The sequence below is a fragment of the Adiantum capillus-veneris genome, chromosome 15 (assembly GCF_014529385.1).
Source record: "Adiantum capillus-veneris isolate H3 chromosome 15, ASM1452938v2, whole genome shotgun sequence".
Classification (NCBI taxonomy): domain Eukaryota; kingdom Viridiplantae; phylum Streptophyta; class Polypodiopsida; order Polypodiales; family Pteridaceae; genus Adiantum; species Adiantum capillus-veneris.
In genome coordinates this window covers 87,223,287-87,246,250 of record NC_140945.1, presented here as the reverse complement: position 1 = coordinate 87,246,250, position 22,964 = coordinate 87,223,287, and the positions used below count along the sequence as shown (strand labels likewise).

The window sequence follows — 22,964 nt, the reverse complement described above, 5'->3', positions numbered from 1 at the left end:
TGTGTGTGTGTGTGTGTGTGTGTGTGTGTGTGTGTGTGTGTGTGTGTGTGTGTAAGCAAGGTTATCACTCAAGTGAATTACGTTCCAAGATAGAATTATCTTGGACTCATAAAGACAATCTAGAGTATTGACTTAGCTTAGCACAAGCTCACCATAGACAAGCATGTAATGCAAAATAGAGTTGTGTTGTTCATTCATGAAAATGAGCTTTATATAGCTCTACATCCTTGCTCCACAGTATGTGGGATAATCCACTCTCCTCTCGACTCACACTTTAGGACAAAGCTCACACTTTACTCATTTGAAAGTGGGAAATGTTACTTTTATATCACTTGACCTCTTCCCTTGTCTGGATTTAACATGATGATTTAACTCCCTTTCTTGACGTCTACGTTTATCATTCTGATTTGGTTTTGTCTCCCAATGTATGTGCTTGTCATGATGGTCACTGTCTGCTTCCCATCTCTCAGTGTAGTCATCATCAGTCTTTGTAATAGTGTTAGCTTCTTTTTCCAACCAAGTTTTATCTAATAATTTGATCGTCGAGGTCTACATATAGCTGCATCGGTGGTGTCAGTATGATCTTTTGCTTTTTCTTTTAGAACCGAATGATGAGACCCATTCAAGTGAGAGCATATTTCAACTTTGTTTGAATGTTGTCTAGCCTATGGTGAGTTACCCTCACCGATGCCTAGATTCCCTTTCGTTTCTTCACCTTGAGATTGTTGTTTCTCATTGTACTCTTGTTCTAATTCCCTTGCCACTGTATTGATGTAATCTTGAATTTCAGTAAACGATGGGGCAGCTCTCCATCCTCGTGTTGATCCTCATACAAACATTTGAATGATTCACTAACTTTGAGTTCTAAGTAAAAGATTTGGTTCTTGTCAAGAGCTTTATCTCACCACCGTGATCACCAAAAATGAATGAGATGGATTGCTTTGATAACTATTTTAGAGTTAGACTCAGAGTCACTGCCCATACTTCAGACTCCAATGTTTAGACGATGGATCCAGACTTAGATGACTAGATGACATGTACAAACTTCAGATACGGAATGGGTTTCAAAAAATAGAGAAAGAATAGAAAATAACATATTGAGATTACAATGATGCAAGGGTTAGCACTAAATGCTCCTGAGCTTTACAAAATGTCTAGTGTCTAGAGTTATAGTAGCTGCAGAAGTCAAAATCCCCAAAATGGGATTAGTGGGTCCTATTTATAGGTGTCTGCACTAGGGTCCGACTGGTCACACATTCACACAACATCAGGCAACTATTGGTAACTCTGCTAAGTAACTCATCTAAATAAACCCCCGTGCAAGGGAAGCCAATTTACCACCTTCTATAGTCACAATCAACAATATGGTTAGTAAAAAAAATTATGCAACCCCTCTGATCTATTGCCATATCCTTTTTTCCCTCTTCACAATGTTTTCTTGGCACATCATCAATAAAAGGCATTGTGATGTAAGAAAGAAGATCCACTAACAACTCGTTTGTACCATTTATCAACTGAGTTGGTTGCCCCTTATGGTAAAGTACACATCCTTACCCACCCCAACAGTGTACACATAATAGTTAAATCTTTTCTTTCCATGGTTAATTGAAATTGATTGGTTGCCCTTTATGGTAAAGTCACATCCTTACCAGCTCCAACGATGTACACATAGTAGTCAAATCCCTACTTTCCATGGCTAACTAAAACTCATCATATCCTAAATATAGATCCCTCATAGAGTAAATGGCATGGCTCTCCAAGCAAAAGTTTCTACAAAATCATCAAAAATTGGATCAGTTCCTACATTCTTGATTGTCACTATGTTTACTGGCTGCATATCTTGAATGAATCTCAATGCACCATTCTTTTTAGAAATTGTAAACCACCTATGTGAATAGGGTGCACAAGATGGTTCCAGAATCCCCATCCTAATCTTTTCATTGAGTAGATCAATCAACTTTGGAAGATGAACCTTTGGAATTCCAAGTCATGTACAAAACAATGAAAATAACTATTAGTGCTACAATAGTAAGATGTACACATCCAAGATCACATGGTTGGAAAGAAAAAGCCTTCCCATGCCTTTGCAACATATCTTAAAAGCACTTTATCTCCTCTTGTGATAGAAAATCTTCATTTACAATATTCAATTATTGCAATGTCTCTTTAGTAAATTTGTGCCTTGTCTTATGAGAGTTGGCTATTGAGAAGTCTTCTCCATAGTTTCATCACTTCTTTTGGTAGAGGTGCCGCTACACATCTCACCTTCCTTGGTACAATTTTATGATTGGCATTAACATGTACCTTATATGCATCCTTCACATCTTCTTTAAATCGCACAAGAATTCATTACATGTCCACTAAAAATTACCTTAACATAACCAATTCCAATTTGAGTGGAAACTTCAAGCTCTTCTATTGTATTCACAAAAGAAACTTCTTCAAAAAGTCTCATTTGATCCAACACTTCACACCCCTAAAAATTTCTTTGAGCATTACATACATATTGTTTTTCCCATTTACATAAATCATTAAATTTAATGTAAGATATCAAACCTTTCAGAAGGTAATCCAAAACTCTTAAAGAAAAAGCCATGTTGATCATCAACATTCGACAACAGTTATTCCTTTTGAGTACCATCATTATCCCACTTTATAATGGCACTTGGAAAAAATTGTGTCATCTTAAAACTTGCCTCTCACCTTTGATAACAATCGATCCTCAAGACTTTCTCAGATCCTTATATGAACTACACATACTATTTCTAATTGAATATCACTCTTACCATCCTTGCTTTGTATCCTTGCATAAGCAAATCCAATTTCTAAGTCTTTTGTTTCCATCTGCATTGCCATAATAAATGGTTGTCCCAAAACAAGAGGATAAGTAGAATGTTTCTACACAAAGAAATTATATTTATCACTCAACAATATTGCCTTTTTCATGCTTCCCATCCCAAAGTTGGTTTTGAAAGGTAGGCCAGTTCCCTCATATGAATCATCTTGCCTTTCTAGAAGAGTGCTTTCTAGCTTATTGCTTCATTAGAATCATCATAGTCTTTCTATATATGGTGACACCACATGCATAAAAAAGTATCACCTTCCTGGCATGGTCGTTGTTAACTTGGCCCTACTTGAGAACCATTATCTTCACACCTAACATCTTTCAAGTTTAACTTCAACTCATGAAGTCCTCTATAAGTTTGTCCAAAATTGGTTAATCTCCATTTATTTATTTTTCCTTTGGGTCACGTAGTTAATTCCTCCCCATTGGTATCATCCCCTATACGTTTCCACCCATTTCTATCTTTTAATAGTCATGTTAGTCGCCTCTATGACCTCTTTCTAGTCTAATAATGTATCCAATTCAATTGTGTTATGGGCCACCAACGGAGAGATCTCCTTCTTGGCCTCGACAAACTCTTCTATTTTTCTTCTACTTTCTCCTCCGTTCAACTCCCTTCTTCTCCAAGCACACTCAAGAGAATACTAGTGCCTCCCCCCCTTCCCCCAAAAACATGTTTTTCTTTCTCCCAACATTTCATCTCTGCCTGAAATAGCAAAAACCACAAAAAGGTGTTTATTTTTATCTTGTTCTTCATTTCTCATGCAAACATCCCAACCCACCCTCAACTCCATAGTAATATTGCTCTTACGGTCCCCAAGCAAGGTGGGAAAAGCCCCTTAAGGGGATTACCAACCGTAAAGACAAGTCTTATGCTGCCCATTGTGATACCAACTAGCCAACATCCCCACCACAACCCATCACCAGGATGCCAACAATGGCGATAGTAGCCCAACCGCCACCACAACAAGAGTGCACGCAACACACACACATCACAAACAAGGGCTGCCCACCATAGCCATGCCATCAGGGAGCTCCCCAATAGGGAGCCCTTTTGTGATACCTTTAAGCTCTACTCCCTATATTACACAGTCCTATGGGTTCCCCCATTGCATATTGGATAAAAAGGCACCACATAGTGACCTCGCAAGCCCCCCTCCCCAATTTTAACTAGAAAAAAAATCACAAATAGTTGGTTTTTGGCCATTTTTGAATTCGATGAAGGTTCAAGCCCGCGCATCTTGACACACGAGTCACAACTCCAAACAAAATCCTCCAAATTCTTTGTGTGGCACCACTTTTGACATACATATTGACCATTCCATCGCTCTTCCAAAAGCCCCCCCCCCCGCAGTGGCTCCCTTCCCCTTAAAGAAAAGGAAAGAGAAAACCACATCCGACATACAAATGATGAAGGATACCTATTTTGAACTTGATCAATCCCATCCAAGAATGTTATTTGGCATATAATCTAAACCCATACACCATCAACACTAGTTCGCCACTAGAGTGCCATTGAAACTTTGAATTCTTTTTGTCATTTTTTTCAATGTGCACACAATGTGGCACAATAGTGTGAACAAAAAGGAGGGTGCGTTTTTTTTCTGATTATATCAATAGAGGAGAATAGCACGACCTCCATTTGCACACATATTTGGGTTTGATGTATACTCACTTGCAATAGAATGTACCACAAATGTGACTAATATTCAGTATGTGTGATCAACCAAGTTTCGTAAATTAATAAATCCAATATATTGATTGTTGTTCTTTATGTTCAAAGGATGTGAATTATAAAGATCTCTTCTTCCAAACGAAAGACGACCTCTGCAGTATTGTTCACTATCAAGGTAAGACAAACTACCACCTTTGTTTGGTCTCTCTCTCTCTCTCTCTCATATCATCTTGGAACTAGGCAATCATAAAAGGTATTAGAGAAATCACACAAATTTAGGGGGAACACTGTTAAGAAGTGTGCATGCAAAGTTTTGTACACTAATCAAAGCTTAATAGTTCATTAGCAAGCGATCTATTCAAAATCTTCCATCTCTTTGAATGTAAGATTGGTACGACAAATAAACTCTTCATTATTCTCATCGGGTATTCGCATAAGGTTTTTTAACAAAGCTATCAAAGTACTTGAGGATGATGCCATTGTTCGAGTATCCTTCTTGCTCTTCTAGGTACTAGTACGGCCGGCCGCCTTTGGCGGTCTCTCTCTCCCCCCCTCTCTCCCTCTTTATCGCGTGCAAAGGGGTTTGTTTTTGTTTTGGACTTTGGCCTTCAAGTCGCAGATTGTGACACGTGTAGAGGGCTCCCCCTTCCGCCATATTATGTTAGTAGATAGTAGATTTGGCATGCATGTCCTCAAGAACTAGTGTTTAAAAGAACAAAAACACTCCCCCGCCCGCCCCCGCGTTCCCAAATTCCCACATGTTAATCTTCCTCCAAATCATGTAGGAACTGTATTAAAAAAAAAAAACATCACAGGGACACATTTTCACAGTTATGGCGGCTTGAACAGCTTTGTTGTAGCTGGTACTTCACTCGCAACAGCGTCTGCACTTCATTTACAGCTGATGCCGCTTTTCCGACTATTTCACATTGATCGCTTTATCGTTCATTGATTTCACTGTGGACGCCAAGAAAGCTCGAATAGCTTGCTTTCTGTGTCTCAAGGTTTTGCTTCTGTAGTAGGTTCGTCTTCTCGCTTCAATTCTTCGTTGGGGGGGGGGCGGGGCGGGGCGGGGCGGGGCGGGTGGATTTTGGAGTTCTGTATTTAGTCCTGGATTTCATAACGTTTGAACCTTGGATGCTTTGTTCCTGGCTTTGCGTCCAGCAGCTAACAGACGGATTTCCTCTAATAGATCCATGAAGGAGTGTTAGTGCTTTTGTAGCAGATTGTTCTGCTGTCGAGCTCGTGTAAACAGTCCAGACGGTTGCATGACTGCCAGAAGGTTTTACGGATCCTTTTCAGTGTCACAGTGATCCTTTCATTTGCAGATCTTGTGCAAGAGGTCGATTACAGATGAAAAAGATTATTCATTTTGTTATGGACTGGGGATAAGCTGTCATTTTAGATGCTAGAAAGATGCTGCTTGAGTGGCAAGTTCTCTTTCTGCTTATTGCACAAGAAATCAGACAAGGGCAGCTTAATTGGGGTTGGAAGTTATGAAGCTCAGCAGAAACCGCAGTATTATTAACCAAGGAAGCAATCAAGAGAGGGCGTCAGATGGTGCCATTAGGTCTTCGGTTGGCTTATTCCGACTGATATTGCACTCTTTGCTCTGTGTTGCTGCTCTTGTTCTTGGGTTCCGCCTCTCCGGCGAAACTCGTCTTGTGGTAATTTCCATTAAGCCAGCCCATAGTACTTTCATTTCCAACAGCATCACTAGATTTTACAGAGCAAGAAGCTTTGGAGCTTTGCCAGGGGCTCCTTATGTGATAGATGATAAGAGAGACATCACACCGATTGTATCTGAATCAACACCCTCCGCTAAAAGTAGGAGAGTCCATGTTGGAAGGCATGAGATACTCATCAGATCTTGGCCTCATCCAAACCCTGTACAAACCCTTGCTGCACATGGAGTTATTGAGCAGGTGCAGCAAGAACAACAGCGGCTCTATGGTCTGCAGGAACGCAAGCAGGTTGTTGTAGTAACTCCAACTTATGTACGAGCTTTTCAAGCAGTCTACCTATCGTGCCTCATTCACACACTTCGTATTGTTCCTGGTCCATTAGTTTGGATCGTGGTTGAAGCTGGAGGTGTTTCTAATGGGACTGTGGAACTGCTGTCACAATCACGGCTTTCCTACTATCATTTAGCTGTCCAAGAACCTATGCCTGCCAATTCAAAGGATAGAGAACAGTTGGAGATACAGTTGAGGCTTGAAGGGTTGAGGTAAACTTGATCTTTCAATGGAATGCCAATCAAGGTTGCTCTTAAGCTCTGTGTTAGTCCTTTTTTAACTTCTTTGCAGTTTGTATTGACGTCTTGCTTTTCCTGATTCCTGTTCAGGTTTGTACGAAACCTCCAATTAGATGGAGTTGTGATTTTCCTGGATGAAAGCAATACTTTTAATTTGGATTTATTTGAGGCGGTGCAAAAAATTGATTGGTTTGGGACTTTCACAGTGGGGCTTCTATTTCACTCTGAATTGCCATTAGTTTCGGAAGAAAATATTGAGCTTGTGCATAATTTCTCAATTGCATCAATAGAGAGCAAGTCTAAAATTGAAGTTGGCGATACTGGCATGACAGAAGAGTCAAATATCTATAAAAAGAATGGGCACTCACCTTCTGTTAAGGAGGACCTTATGTCTGGATCTTCATTACCAGTGAAGGGCCCGGTTTGCAATCCAGAAGGACACTTGGTTGGGTGGTATGTTCCTAGTTCAAATAAACACTTTGAGTGGGCAGGGTTTGCTTTGAATTCAAGAATGCTTTGGGAAGATGTCAGTAAGCCATCTTGGATCAAGAGCTGGGATGAGGTTTTTCGTGAGAACAGCCCTATGCCAGAAAGTCCCCTTGCATTCTTGAGGAATAACTCCTACATTGAGCCTCTTGGCGATTGTGGGAGGAACATTTTGATGTGGTGGATTGGAGTAGAGGCTGCTGAAGGCTGTAAGTTTCCTTCCAGGTATGTGTGAAACTTAAGCATCTAGCTCATGTAATGCAGATATGACCATTGCTTTAAATTTACATCTGTATAAAATGGCACATTTTCTTGCTAAAGATTTGGTACCGTTGCGTAAATTTGCTGGTTTCTTTTGCACTTACATAGCTTTACAGTTTTCCTGGGCTTGTGTCTTGTTTAGACACCTTTCCACCATTCAAGAACTTCATGGGTCATATAGAATTTCCTTGTATGTAATCCGGTTCTTTTTGATCTAGTTTAGGAAAAAAGGCATGTGCATTTGGTTAAAAAAGCTACTCTCTTTAGTATTTTGATGAAAAATATACTCATTCCAAGGCTGCCGTTTATTTATTGCCGTTACATACTTCTAGAACCTGTTATTGAGTTTTTGTCACACAACTCCTCTGTTAAAGAATGCAAAAAACTTGTAATGATACCCGTGGACAATGATCATTGCTTTATCCTATTTCTGAATCTTACTCCACAATTCCTTTGCCTCATGTCATGTTTAGATACTCTTTCACCTTTTAGGGCTTGATGATGTGGCAGCTCATATGGACCAGCTGACATGGCATATTTTTTATGTAGGGTTTATTGTAGATTCCCTACGTGGGATTATTAACAAGCTTCTTCTTAGTCGTAGCCTCAGATTATGTGAGTGGGCTCACAAAATGTACTTGTAGTCACCTTGTAAATGATTTGGAAGGCTAGATGCTTGTATGTTGGTGGTCAACCTTCCACTTCCGCGGATACACACAGTGGTATCTGGACCAAGTTATTTCATACTCTCCGTAGTTAGTGGGATACTTCAGCCAGCTCCTCCGTCGCTACGCTTTCTGTAGACGATGGGCACACACCACTACAGGGACAAGTAGCGGTGATATGCGCAACAAGCCCCATCCAAAAGGCAAGTGCCTGCAACAACACCATCACTTGTATTTTCTTGAGGGCAAGGTAGCCGCATTGAGAGAAGATCTACAGCACCAAGGGAGATCCGTCCATTGTGCGAGACTCAAAGTCAAGAAACTGTGACGTGACACATCCCAACCCTATGTGTCCGTGGACAAGCTACACCATAGTAGGGTTTCCGTCAAGTCCAGTCAAGTTAGATTAGAAGTGATCTGGCACTTTTGTGAGTCTATTCGTAGACCGTGCATGCACAGTCACTCAGTCTAGATGCATATCCTCTGGTTGCACATTGCATAAGCATAAGCATTTCCATCAGATTCCATCAGAGTCAGTTTGGGGATTTTTTAGATGACTTTATCCCATTTTTTACTATTTTTGACATTTTTCACTTATTTATTAAGTGACTTTTGTTGGGTACTCAGTAGGGAAAATTTGGTAAGTTAATATATAAGCAAACCCAAGTTAGCACAAATTGGCAGATGAGCAAAGGCACAGCAGGCTTCCCCAAGGAAAAGGTGTCCCTCCCTCTCTCAGCAAGACCCTCTCCAATCCCTTGGCGAGGCCACTCCTTCCACCAGCGTTTTCATCATCGCCATAGGGATCCCTTTCCTTGGCGTTTCCAGAGCCAGCCATCGCCATCCCTCAACCTCTCTTGCTTGGCGTTTTCACTCCCAACTGGTAGCAGCCCTAAGATCCCACTAACGCTAGCCTTGCCTGCAATTCAGCAGGCGAATTCAGCCATTAAAAACGCACCATTAGCTTGCAGCCAAACTAGCGTTTTTACCAACAGTTCAGCCCCCTAGAAAAACGCAGCAACTCTCAGCGTTTTCAGCAGGAAATAGCCATTCAAAAACGCAGCTTGGACCCTTGAACTCAGCGTTTTATTCAGCCTTAAACCATCAGCAGAAACAGGGAATTTCAGCCACGAGATCAGCCCCCAAGATCACCCGATTCTCAGCCCTTAAGCCTTTGTGGACAGCAGATACAAGAAGATCCAGACCAGCCCTAAAGTCATCACCATCGTCGTCATCGGCATAGTCCAAATTGCATCAGTCCATTGCATTCGCATTGTACACTTTTGTGCAATCAAAGTAGACCACTCTCGTCGACGAGAGTGGGGCCTTCGAAGGAGGGTTTTACAACCTCTCGGGTGTCGTATCTCTTCTCTCTCCTTCTCTCAGTCTCATTCACTTGCACGCACAATATCCACTCACTTTGTTCGTGATCATAGCACTCTACAAGACGGAAGGTTTGCACCTTTGGTCGGGTTGTCCACTACTGGGTCTTTTTAATATCCCTAAACTCTTGGGGGTCATGCTATAGCTAATACATGATTAGTGATCTTTATTTGCTCAAGGCTCCTTTTTGTTCTTAGGGAAGGAGAGAGCCTTCCGTCTTGTAGAGTGCTGTGATCACGAACAAAGTGAGTGGATATTGTGCGTGCAAGTGAATGAAACTGAGAGAAGGAGAGAGAAGAGATACGACACCCGAGAGGTTGTAAAACCCTCCTCCGAAGGCCCCACTCTCGTCGGCGAGAGTGGTCTACTTTGATTGCACAAAAGTATACAATGCGAATGCAATGGACTGATGCAATTTGGACTATGCCGATGACGACAATGGTGATGACTTTAGGGCTGGTCTGGATCTTCTTGTATCTGCTGTCCACAAAGGCTTAAGGGCTGAGAATCGGGTGATCTTGGGGGCTGATCTCATGGCTGAAATTCCCTGTTTCTGCTGATGGTTTAAGGCTGAATAAAACGCTGAGTTCAAGGGTCCAAGCTGCATTTTTGAATGGCTATTTCCTGTTGAAAACGTTGAGAGTTGCTACGTTTTTCTAGGAGGCTGAACTGTTGGTAAAAACGTTGTTTGGCTGCAGGCTAATGGTGCGTTTTTAATGGCTGAATTCGCTGCTGAATTGCAGGTAAGGCTGGATCTTAGGGTTGCTGCTAGTTGGCAGTGAAAACGCCAGGCAAGAGAGGTTGAGGGATGGCGATGGCTGGCTCTAGAAACGCCAAGGAAAGGGATCCCTATGGCGATGATGAAAACGCTGGTGGAAGGAGTGGCCTCGCCAAGGAATTGGTGAGGGTCTTGCTGAGAGAGGGGGGGGACACCTGTTGCTTGGGGAAGCCTGCTGTGCCTTTGCTCATCTGCCAATTTGTGCTAACTTTGGTTTGCTTATATATTAACTTACCAAATTTGCCCTACTGAGTACCCAACAAAAGTCACTTAATAAATAAGTGAAAAATGTCAAAAATAGGAAAAAATGTTATAAAGTCATGTGAAAAATCCCCAAACTGACTCTGATGGAATCTGATGGAAATGCTTATGCTTATGCAATGTGCAACCAGAGGATATGCATCTATACTGAGTGACTGGGCATGCACGGTCTACAAATAGACTCACAAAAGTGCCAGATCACTTCTAATCTAACTTGATTGGACTTGACGAAAACCCTGCTATGGTGTAGCTTGTCCACGGACACATAGGGTTGGGATGTGTCACGTGACATTTTGGCAAAAGATTTTGAATGAAATCAATGTTGTATGAAAGAACCTGTTATTTGTAAGCATATAACACGATTATGAATGAGATGATGATGATGGCTCTGGAGCAGTGATAGCTCCCAGATGAACGTGAAATGAAAAAGAACGAGAAGATACTCGTTTCGGAACAGATACTGGCTTTCCAAGACAGGAAAGAGAAAGGTAAAGTGAACGGTGGTTCTTAGTTAAGAACCATGCGGCATTGAATGCGAAATGGACGAAGGAGGAGGACCTAGTAGATACTCCTTAGATTTGGAACTTTACCTTGACGCTTTTGGTCTAGCTGTGGCTATTCCAAGAGTTCCTACAAATCAATGGGTTGAATCTGGTGCAGGCAAGATTGCACAAGAGGGGGAGTTACTTTGCTTCTTTGTCACATATTACTTGGACGGAATAGAGTCACTGATTTCTCTTTGGGTTTCATGGATACTGATGTGTTGATAGTATTCTGCTGAATGACTTTATGAGAGAAGTACTTCGACATGGTGATCCTCGGAAAATGATTACTCGCACATGACAATGTTTGAGTGGAATGATTGACTGAATGTCTGCAGCATTTCGGTCTCAGAATCCATGGATGTGATTGCAATATGGGATTAGCTAATTTGACATCAATGAGATTTGGTGCTGGATGTGTGTTGTCTAGTGCGTTGATACTTAGAGTCAGTATCTATTGAATTGGTTTATGACCTCTGTCTGTTTGCACGCGTAATCAAGGGAGATCACAATTCTTTCAAGAGGGGGGTATGTCACAAATTGATGATGTGGTAGTATTGCCCGGACATACAGGATGACGTGGACACTAGACAATGTACATGCAGGTTGTACAGAACAACCTGGATTTTGCGCTGTTTGCTGACATGGCAGAACAATATGGATTTCCGTGATCTGCGCTAACAAGATGCTGATGTGGCAAATTGTACGGATTTCCGCTTTTCACGTTGGCTGTTGACGTGGCATGGCTGTACGGATTTTCGCAATTTGCGTTGGTGCTATTTGAGAAATGCATTGTGAATCTTTCAAGTATCAGGCAGTTTTAGTCGGAAGGAGACATCATTTATCTTTTCAGTGATCTGGAAAGGTTCGTAGTATCGCATACTAAGCTTTGGAAAAAGCCTCTCCTTTCCCTTTTTCTTTCTCAGGTATGCCTTCTCAAAACGTAAGAGCACCCAATCATCCTCCTTCAATTTCAAGTCGCGACGATGGCGATCCGTTGCCTTTTTTTGTCGTTCTTGAGACTTCTGCAAAGTCTCGCGAACCTTGGCAAAAGCCGTACTTAAGTCTCGCGTATATTCATCTGCTTCAAAGATCTTATCTTTCGTGCTTAGGAAGGGTGGAACCTTCGCAACACCTTGAACAATCTCAAATGGCGCTTTCCCCGTCGAAGAGTGTACTGTGTTATTGTAGGCAAATTCCACCAAAGGTAGGTACTTTTCCCATTGAGTCTTTTGATCTGAGATATAAGACTTCAATAAATCTAGAACCACTGAATTTGCAATCTCTGATTGCCCATCGGTCTGCGGGTGGAACGATGACGAGAACTGCAACCGCGTGCCAATGTTCTCCCAAATTGCCTTCCAAAACAAACTCGTAAATCTGGGGTCTCTGTCGGAGACAATCGTCTCAGGCATGCCATGTAATCTGAAGATTTGGGCCACAAACAGTCTCGCTAAGTGATCCGGCTTGACCGTTTTCTTCATTGGAATGAAATGAGCTTGTTTGCTAAATCTGTCAATAACAGTCCAGATACCATCGTGACCACTCTGTGTTCTCGGGAGATATAAAAAGAAATCCATTGCAATACTTTCCCAAGGGCGGGTGGGTATGGGTAAAGGCTATAACAATCCCTGTGCTTTATGCCTATCAAACTTGACCTTCTGGCATACCAAGCAACTGCGCATAAACTCTTTCACATCCTTTTTGAGTCTCGGCTAAAAGAAGTATCTCTCTACCCCTTTCATGGTGGTAGCAATGCCGCGGTGACCCGTAAAAGGTGGACAATGGCGTTCAGTCATAACCTTTTCCCTCAACGGCTGTGTAACGCACAACATGGTTTTTCTCATCAAGTAGCCTTCCCTAATGGAGTATCCCTCTACTATCTCCCCATCCCGTATCCGTGTGAAAACGTCTGCAAAATTTGTATCTGTGGCATACTGGTCGACCGTATCCTCGAAGCTCCTATGATGTATCGCGGAAATAGCCAAAACCAACGGTTTGCGAGACAAAGCATCTGCCACCACATTCTTCTGTCCCTGAACATGGACAATTTGGAAGCTAAACTGCGACAAGATGTTTGCCCACCGCATTTGCTTTTCCGAAAGCTGCTTCTGTGACAAGAAGTAGCGCAAACTCTGATGGTCTGTAAAGACAGTAAAATCCGCTCCGAGTAGGTAATGCCACCATTGAGTAAGAGCATGGATAACCGCCAAAAGCTCTTTCTCATAAATCTGTGCTGTCATCTCCGGCCTTGAGAACAATCGGCTCTCGTAAGCAATGACATGGCCTTCTTGCATTAAGACCGCACCCAGACTACGACGACAAGCATCACAATATACTTCAAATGACTTCTGCAAGTCCGGCAAAGTCAAAACTGGTCTTGTAGTCAATTTCTCTTTCAATGTCTGAAAGGTAGTCACCTCTGTGGATCCCCACGAGAAAGGGACTCCTTTTTGTGTCAAGATATGCAAAGGGGAAGCAACCTCTGCAAACTTTCGAATGAACCGCCTGTAGTACGAACAAAGTCCCAAGAAGCTTCTAACTTCATGGACATTCTTCAAATCGGGCCAATCACGGATAGTCTCTATCTTGGTCGGATCCATTTGCACTCCTGCTGTGCTGAGACAATGTGTCCCAAAAAGTGTATCTCTGGTAAAAATTTATTTTTCTTTGCATTAATCACTAACTTGTGATCTCGTAATGCCTGAAGGACCTGAAGCAGATGATCTCTCTGTTGTGCCTCATTCTCGGAGAAAACAATGATATCGTCAAAGAAAGTGCCAACAAATAGCCTGTACTCTCTGTCCATCATCCGGTTAAATGTCGCAGGAGCATTGGTTAAGCCAAAAGGCATCACCAAAAACTCAAATAACCCAAAATTCGTCCAAAAAGCTGTCTTATAGACGTCTCCCGGTGCGATCCTGATCTGATGATATCCACTCTTTAGATCAATCCTGCTAAAGCACGAGGATCCCTGTAATCTGTCGACTATATCATCGATCCTAGGAATCGGAAATCTGTTCTTGATGGTGATTTTGTTGAGAGCTCTATAATCGATGCACATTCTCCAAGATTCGTCTTTCTTCAAAACCAACAACACTGGAGAGCAATACGGTGAAGTACTAGGCTGGACAAGACCCTCTTCCAAGAGGTCTTTCAGTGGTTCATAATCTCTTCATTCTGTGCTCGGCTCACACGGTAAGGTGGCCGGTTCGGTGGTGTGCTTCCAGGTATTAGATCAATGGTATGATCTTCAGGACGAGCAGGTGGTAACTCGCCTGGTAGGCCCTCTGAGAAGCAATCGGCATGAGAGTGGAGAAAATCTTGGCATTCTTTATCAAGTTTAGACATATTTGTCCTATCCTTATCGCTCAATTCTTTCATAAAGATCGAGTAAACAAACAGACTGGATTTCATTAATTTAGTAATGGCCGAAGCCGATATGATAGGGACAGACTCGCCCTTCAGTTTAATATCAAGTACAATGGTTCTGCCCTTCTCTGTAGTCAATGTCGCTTTCCTTGCCCGATAATCGACCACGACGTTCTTGTGGTACCAGGGAATCCCTAAGAGAACATCACAACCCTCCAAAGGCATTATGAAAAAGTCCTCATGCCCCAAATACTCCTGACAATGCAACCGAAGTTTGCCAATGACATGTGTAATGGCTACGTCCCTGCCGGGTGCCACTAGAACTGCCTCCGCAAGTGGTCCCATCCGATTGGGAGTGATCTCGAGCTGCGCCGCCAATTCCGGTGAAATGAAGTTGGCCTTGGCTCCTCCATCAAAGATCAGGGCCTCTTGATCTTTCACTTTGCCCCAAGCTCGACAAAGTTCTTACTCTCGTCCATGGTGTTGGGATCGGTACCCACACAATCTGGAACCAATCCTGTTTTCATCTTGCCTTTTCTTCAAGGTTCCTCGGTTGCTCTCGAACTCTCAAGCCTATCGTCGTCCTTATCATTCTGTCCTTTCTGTGCCTTCTTAGGGCACTTCGCGGAGATATGTCCATGTTCCCTGCATCCAAAGCACTTCCCCTCCCTGATGAAGCGAGCTTGCTCCTGAGGAGTAAGCTTGGGTCGTGCATCCTTCTTCTCTGGGTTGCTCTTTCTCTTTCTACTTTCATTCCCAGAAGTCTGTTCGGCTCATTGTGTCATGACCTCATCGGTGGGGAAAGTCAAACTGCCAGAGTGAATGGCAAAGCCCCGCTTTGCATGACTCATCAACTCCTGAATAGAAGCTGACTTTTGCTCCAAGCAGTGATCTCGGATCTCTGTAGGTAGACCCAAGGTGAACCTCTCAAAATGTTCTCTGAACGAGATCTTCTTGAATGAAGAGGCGGGTAGAAAAGAGCTTCAGAATCTCTCACAGTAAGCATTCACTTTATCTCTCTTTGTCATCCGAAGATGGTTCCAAGCAGCTCGTATATCGCGTTCATATTCTTGCGTCAACCAAGAAGAAATAAAAAGCTTCTTAAATTTCAGCCATTTAACTGGCGCAGTCTTGTTTAAAAGAAGCGTGGACCACCAAGTGCGAGCATTCCCCTTAAAGTAAGAGGCAGCTCTCCGAATCTTGGAGTGCTCTGACTAGCGTCCTCCCGCGAAAGCGATGTCAAACTGTTGTATAAAAAGACAAAGCCTTCGAAGCATCTTGGTATCCTGAAAAAGTGTCAAATTTGATCGACTGGCCACCTTCCTTAAACTCTCGGACTTTCTTGCTTTTATCTTCCAGAAAGTCATACAAGTTGGCTTTATTAAAATTCTTCTTGTTCGCAAAAAATTTCTGTCATCGGAGTCTGAACTATCCGTAGACGAGTCCTCAAGACACAAGTATGACATGAACAACATCCTTTTTTCTTCAAAGCATGAGTACGATTTCTTATGCTGGGTCAATGGGAACTGTCAGGCACTAGGCGAGATTTAGACTTCTTTGCCTTTTTCTTGCCCTTTCCGAAGCGTTGTTTCTTGCTTCGCTTTTTACCTTTTTTGTCTTCTTCTCTCGAATTTGAAGAGCTAGAAGAACTGTCAGAAGAAGAAGAAGAAAGAATTGGGTACTTCTTCAAAGCGAACACGCTTCTTCTGTTTCTTTGCTTTGTCAAATGTCGACTGGCGACCCAAATAACCTGGGAAGTCAGTGCCTTTCTTCTGCTTTTTGCCGTGCTTTTTGGCTTTCTTCTGCGCTTCAAAAAGCTGAGCAATCCGTGCATCAACCACCTTGTAAGGTGCAGCGGAATGAATGTTTGAGCTTTGCTCAAGATGAGTGCTCCGAACTGTGCTCAAGGTTCCTTTTACTTACGGAAGGGAGAGCCTTCTGTTCCTTTAGTGAGAGAGTGCAATGGACACAACAAAGTGAATGGACACTGTGGATGAAAGTGTATGAGACTGAGAGATAGAGAGAGAAGAGAAATACGACACCAAGGACGATGTAAAACCCTCCTCCGAAGGCCCCACTCTTGTCGGTGAGAGTGGTCTACTTATGATTGCACAAATAAGTTGATGGGGAAGGGGAGGGTCGGAAAAACCTCCTGGTGGGAAAAATTCTTCTTCACCTCTCTCATGCTCATCGCCTCCAAGCGAAGTATCCATTCCGCTTCGAGTGATGACCATCCACTGAAGTCTTGGGTTCTTGTGGGTTCTTGTGGTCTTGGGTTCTTAAGTTCACGAGGAACTTGGGTTCTTGAGGGTCTTGGTTCTTGGGGTTCTTGAGGTTCTTGCGGGTCTTGAGGTTCTTGAGGTTTTCTTTCGCTTGCAATCTATGTTTGAGAAGGATCTTCTATTCACCTGAGTTCTGCTCTTTTCCGCGGGCGCACCCCTTGGTGGCCTTGCGCTCACACCACGGTTGCTTTTTCCCACCTCACGTCGATTGGCCGGCCGCTAAGTGCACGGTCCGCTCTATATGAGTGAAAAGAGGCACACGGGGAGGTTGGACAAGCTCTTCTTTCTTGGGTTTCCTGTCACTCTTCAAAAACACGATTAGGAATCGACACGCCCAAGCGAACTTGGGTTCGTGCGACCGCAACAAGCAAAAAAAATTCTTGTGATTCTTGTGGTTCTTTCCTTGAGTGATACAGAACACTGCCAAAGCTCTGATACCAATGTTAGGTGTAGCGGAATGAATGTTGAGACTGAGAGATAGAGAGAGGAGAAATACGACACCAAGGACGATGTTAAAACCCTCCTTTGAAGGCCCCACTCTCGTCGGCGAGAGTGGTCTACTTATGATTGCACAAATCTCTACAATGCTTGGACTTGCCGACGATGTCGACGACGAGACGGGCTGAAAACTGAAATCGCTAAGGGCTGAAATTTGCAAATCTTGTATCTGCTGAATTCTGACTCTATGTCGGTGACGATGTCGATGACGACGATGCAACGACGACGCGTTGCAAACGCAGATGCTGAAATCTGCGTTTTCCGGGCTGAAATTGTAAACTTCGATGGATCCCACCGTGCTGCGAGGAACTACTACGGGAAGGTGAGATCTGCGAGGTTCGGGACTTCTTTTGCTAGTGCTAAAGGCTGAAAACTGAAAACGTTGGTCCTATGGCTGATTCTGTTGCGATGATCTGCAAAAACACTGAGGTTGATCTGCAAATCAAAAACGCTAGGGCTGAATTCTGTGCTTCTGCAAAAACGCTAGGCTTCTGTTGTGTCTTGTTGTTGTCGGGTTGGTCTGCAATGCAAAACGTTGGGGCTGATCTGCAATGGAAAAAAACGCTGGCCATCCTTGGCTGAAAACGCTAAGTCTCCTGCCCCCGGGGGGGGGGGGGTCTTGCTGAGAAGTTGCCTGTTGAGCAAGGTGCTCCTGCTGCCTCTTCTGCCAATTAGTGCTAGTCTAGGTTTGCTTATATACAAACTTACTCAATTTGCCCTACCTACTTTCCAACAAAAGTCACTTAAAAATAATAAGTGAATCACACAACATAAGATTGCATGTGGAAAAACTTCGCGAGCTCGCTGCTGCTGTCCCTCCCCCTCCCCTTGCGCTGCCTCTTGGCTGCCCGCCCCCGCATTCCTTCCCCCCTCGCTCGAGCCCCACCCGACGCCGCTCCCCTCGCCCTATCCCCTCCTCGCTGCCCCCTCCCGTTGGCTGCCTCCCTCCCCCCCCCGCCCGCCCTCAGCCCCCGTTGCCGTCGCCCGTTGCCCCCTCCCCTGCGCCAGCTGCACTATCCTTCCCGCTTGCCCCCCCCCCCCCCTTCGGCCTGTTCGCCTGCCCGTTTTTTCTCTCACCTCGACAGCTCCCTGCAGTTCGGCCCATTCGGCACTGGTTCAATTCCTTGGGGCAGTGCTCTGTGCGCCCAATTGCAGCACCCTCCCGTCGCCCTCTTCTTACGCCATAGCAGTAGACACAGATGGAGGCTCCAGCTTCGCCACAGAGGGACTCGCCAGAAGCTCCCTCGCACGAATCCGCTGAGCCCACCATTCGACTTGCTCTCTCGCTGACAGAGCAAGCGGGCCTTGCCGCAGAGGTAGAGCAATTGCAGGCGACCTCGGTCATCTGAAAGATTCTCGGCACCCGACCTAGCAGAGGAGAGCTGCGAGATCTTCTCCAGGCCCGCCTTCTCGCAGAGGTGGGCAAGATCTTGGATGTCCAGATTCTCGAACGGGGTTACTATCAGATCGAGTTTGAGACCTTCGAGATGGCGTCCAAGGTCATAGCTATGAGTCCACTGGCCATTCGAGCATCACGTGCGTGACGTGCCCACTTTCGACAGTGGCGACATGGTTTTGACCCGGCTTCAGATGTTCTAGTAGAGGAGGCAGACATCCCCATCTCAGTCTGCTTTCCGGGTTTACGGAGGGAGTACTTACCACTTCTTTCCAGGATCGGCTCCGCCATTGGGACTGTCCTGGAGAGACCTCGTACGGCAGCATCAGTAGCTGCCAAGGCGGCTGGCATTCCCTCAGTTCGAGTTTTGGTCAGAGATACCCACACGCTCCCGAAGGTTATTCTTTTGCCTCGTGTGAGTGGGGGTTGGTTTAGACAGAGTGTGGAGTACTCGAGCCTCCCGAACCAGTGCTTTATTTGGCGACAGATGGGCCATCTAGCGAAGGCCTGTCCACGGAGGAGGCCGCGACCTGCACCACAGCCTCAGCCCCAGCTTGCTAGCGCTGGCCCGCAGCTACAGTCATCGGCATAGCGCACACATGCAGAGCCACCCTCCTAGCCTGGGGCTCCAACGGAGGAGGGGTGGCAGCAAGCCCGTGGTCAACGACGCCAGGGGCCACAACGTCAGCCTGGCACTCAGAGTGGCCCTCCGGTGCCTCCTTAGCAGCAGTGGGTTCCCACGGGGAACCGCTTTGGTCCTCTTGAGCAAGAGGAGATCCCTGCGCCAGCCCCCACTTCCGCTTCACCCTCGACAGCCTCTCCCCCCTCCCAGAGTTCCCCCCCTCTTCCTCATCCTCCCCCCTGCCTTCTGCCCCCGTCGCCTCTCGACCTCGCCCCCTTACCTCTGTCGCCCCATCCCGCCCCTCTTCTCCTCCGCTCCCCCCAGCTCCTTCTCCCCCCCCTCCTGCTCCAGTTCCACAGTCGACTCAGGAGACAGGTCCTTCTCCGGCGGCTAGGAGATCTCTTGGCAGCGCCTTTGCCACGAGTTGCCTAGTGAGAGAGGGTCAGCCCTTTTTACGGCCCCCTTTGCAAATTCAGACATCTTCCCTTGCAGCTATCCCTCGTGGTCTGACGAGCATTGACATCTGATGCCGCTGGGACTTCTTCGACTACGGGTTCACTCGTTTTCTCGACGATTCCGCAGCAGACCATGAGGCAGCCTGCTTCAGGGTCCATGCTTTGTTCCTTGCCGCTAGGGGGACAGAGGCCTTGGACTCAGCAGCTGGTTTCTCCTTCCCCCTCTGTGGTAGAGCCGAGACAGAGTGGTCCCTCGACTCAGTGTTGGGATGGTTGCCATAGTTGACACGTACGGTCACGTACGATGGCTACACGTACGAAGACGTGCGGTACTAATCGAACTAAAAAAAATTAGACGTATGTTGAAGTAACGTACGATGCAAAAAAATAAATCATATATCTTTTAGAGCTTTTAGTCTATTATGAGTCGTGACATAGACCTTAGTAATGTAACTACTTAGTATTAAGTACATACAACTTAAAGGAGATGTCTTACAAGTAAGAAGATTAAAGATTTGGCCATGGACATTGGAAACGGCAATGTTCGAAAAAAGATGATCATGATTGCATTTGATTTCATAATTCATACATAAGTAGAGAGTCGAGGCTCGAGAGATACAAGTGACAAAAAGTAGTACAAAAAGGTAGTGACACAACTCATAGTCTCATGGCCCATGGGTGCAAACTTTAAAGCATAAAGAGAGAGTTCTAAGTGCTCATATCGCTCTCATCACCGGAGTTGTGGTCCGAGCTTGAGCTAGAGGTAGCTGCATCATCCTCATCACTACTTGCATCGGATGCACTAGATGCAAGACCATAATCTCCCTCACTAAGGATGTTGCCCTCATCATCAAACTCTGGCTCTCTAGGATCCGCAGGTCCTGGGTGTTTGTGCTGACGCTCTTTCACTCCCACAAGCAACCGAAGTGGAAGCTCCTCTACCTGTAGTTGCCAAAGCTTGCACAACCACCTTGCGGGACCGTGTGCGAGAGACACGGCGATAAAAAAATTTTCCTCCAACTCCAAGTAGAGGTCTCGAAATATTTGCTCCTCCTCTGGATCGCGATCTTTGTTGAGACTCTTAAGAGTCTCAATGGAGAGCTTGCATTCATCTACATTCACCTATTTGTCATTTACAACATACAGGAAGATTAACGGAGTTAGCTATAACCGGCCTGTACAACGTAGAGGGCGCTACTATTTCAATTTACCTGTTAACTTTACACAGAGCACTGAGAAGGAAAGAGAACACAGTTGCGTCCAACGACTAGAATGCCACTGCGCACACAAGACCGACACCCTGTGTAACAAACTTGGACACTCCAAGTCAAGAATCAACCGCGACAGCACCAAATAACCACTTCAAAACAATTCACAGATCACAATAGATTTGCACTGGCCCGGCGGAGTTTCGTGCCTAGAGATATTGGCCCCAAAGACTGGCGCCCCTTTCGGTATTTCTTTTTATATTAATCAATCATCAAAGTACAAGAGAGCGGTTAGGGTTTCACTCTTAGACTCTGCGTCCAAATGCTTTGAGAAGTGAGGCCCTCACCACTAATTTAAAGGTTACAAGGGATGCCCAAAAGCAAAGCCCCAAAAGCTTTTAAAATCAAAAGCATCAGTTCTCTCTCTCTCTCTTAGAGAGTCTTTTCTTTTTTTTTAATAAAAAAAAGCAAAAGCAAAATTCGTGTCGCTCATCATTTTCCAAATTAAAAAAAAAAAAATAAAATAATCCGCCTCCGCGATTTCCAGAATTTAGGGTTTTTGGCAAAAATTAGGGTTTGCAGGAATTTTAGGGTTTCTGGCAGAAATGAGGGTTTCTGCTGTCCGCCACGTCATCACTTTGTGACATACCCCCTTCTTGAAAGCATTGTAATCGACCGCGATTACGCCTGCAAAACCGACAAAAGCCATAAACCGTCTTAGCAGACACTGACTGTTAGTACCTACGTACTAGGAACGCACATCTAGCACATGTACAAAATCGACAGTCACATCACACGACATCACAGGACATCACCAGACATCACAGGACATCACATGACATTCAACATTCATTCGGATCTTAGACCATGATTTATCGGCAATGTAGCTAGCAATCACATCTAGGTCCAATCGGGACCTCATCGATGTCCGATTGACTAACCCCTATTGCAACCATGTCTGTTCGAGATCAATCAGACCAAAATGCTGCAGTCATTTCGGCTATCAGTTCCTGCACTCACAAGAAGTCAAGAACAAATCAGTATCATAATCAGGAATTCCATTTCATAAAGTCATCCAGCAGAATACTGTCAGCTCTCAGTATCCCTGAAGCTCAAAGAGACATCAGTGACTTTAGTATCAAAATCGAGGCATCTGTTGACAAGGGAGCGGAGTGACTCCCCTCTTGTGCATCCCACTGCACCAGATCTCCGGCCAAGCTGAATTCTGGGTTCCGTTTGGAGTAGACTATGCTAAACAAAAACATCGAGGTAAAGTTTCACAATCCGAGGAGTATCTGCTAGGTCCTCCTCCTCCATCCACTTCGCATCAAATGCAGGAAAGTTCTTGAACTTAACCAAGAACCGCCTTCGGACTTTACCTTTCTTCGTATCATTATGTGCCAAAATCTGTTCAGGACAAGGATCTCCTCGTTTTCTTCCACTTTGGGTTGCTCATCAGGCTCCCCATCATCAGGCACATCACCCTTAACAGGGTTCAAGAGACTCACATGCAATGCATTGTGAATCCTCCAAGTATCTGGCAGTTTCAATCGGAAGGAGACATCATTTATCTTGTCAGTAATCTGGAAAGGTCCGTAGTATCACATACTAAGCTTTGGAAAAAGCCTCTCCTTTCCCTGTTTCTTTCTTAGGCGTGTCTTCTCAAAAGTAAGAGCACCCAATCATCCTCCTTCAGTTTCTAGTCGCGACGATGGCGATCCGCTGCCTTTTTCTGTCGTTCTTGAGACTTCTGTAAAGTCTCGCGAACCTTGGCAAAAGCCGTATCCAAATCTCGCGAATATTCATCCGCTTCAAATTTCTAATCTTTCGTGCTCAGGAAGGATGGAACCTTCGCAGCAGTTTCAACAATCTCACATGGCGTCTTCCCCGTCGAAGAGTGTATCGTGTTATTGTAGGCAAATTCCACCAAAGGTAAGTTCTTTTCCCATTGAGTCTTCTGATCCGAGATACAAGACTTCAA

General features: G+C 44.6%; 1 protein-coding gene across 3 annotated transcripts in view; it reads left to right on the top strand.

Annotated features, from left to right (window-relative positions):
• The first annotated feature begins 5,283 nt into the window (after positions 1-5,283).
• Positions 5,284-22,964, top strand: part of LOC147441020 (beta-1,4-xylosyltransferase IRX14-like) — a 43,059-nt gene continuing 25,378 nt past the window's right edge. The window contains exons 1-3 of one of the 3 annotated variants that reach the window (XM_086482778.1): positions 5,284-5,542; positions 5,713-6,747; positions 6,865-7,485. In XM_086482778.1, the coding sequence (XP_086338904.1) occupies positions 6,017-6,747; positions 6,865-7,485 (1,352 nt within the window). In that variant the 5' untranslated portion in view covers positions 5,284-5,542; positions 5,713-6,016. Of the gene's footprint in view, positions 5,543-5,583; positions 6,748-6,864; positions 7,486-22,964 lie in introns of those variants that run through there. The other 2 variants (XM_086482779.1, XM_086482777.1) reach the window with 2 other exon arrangements.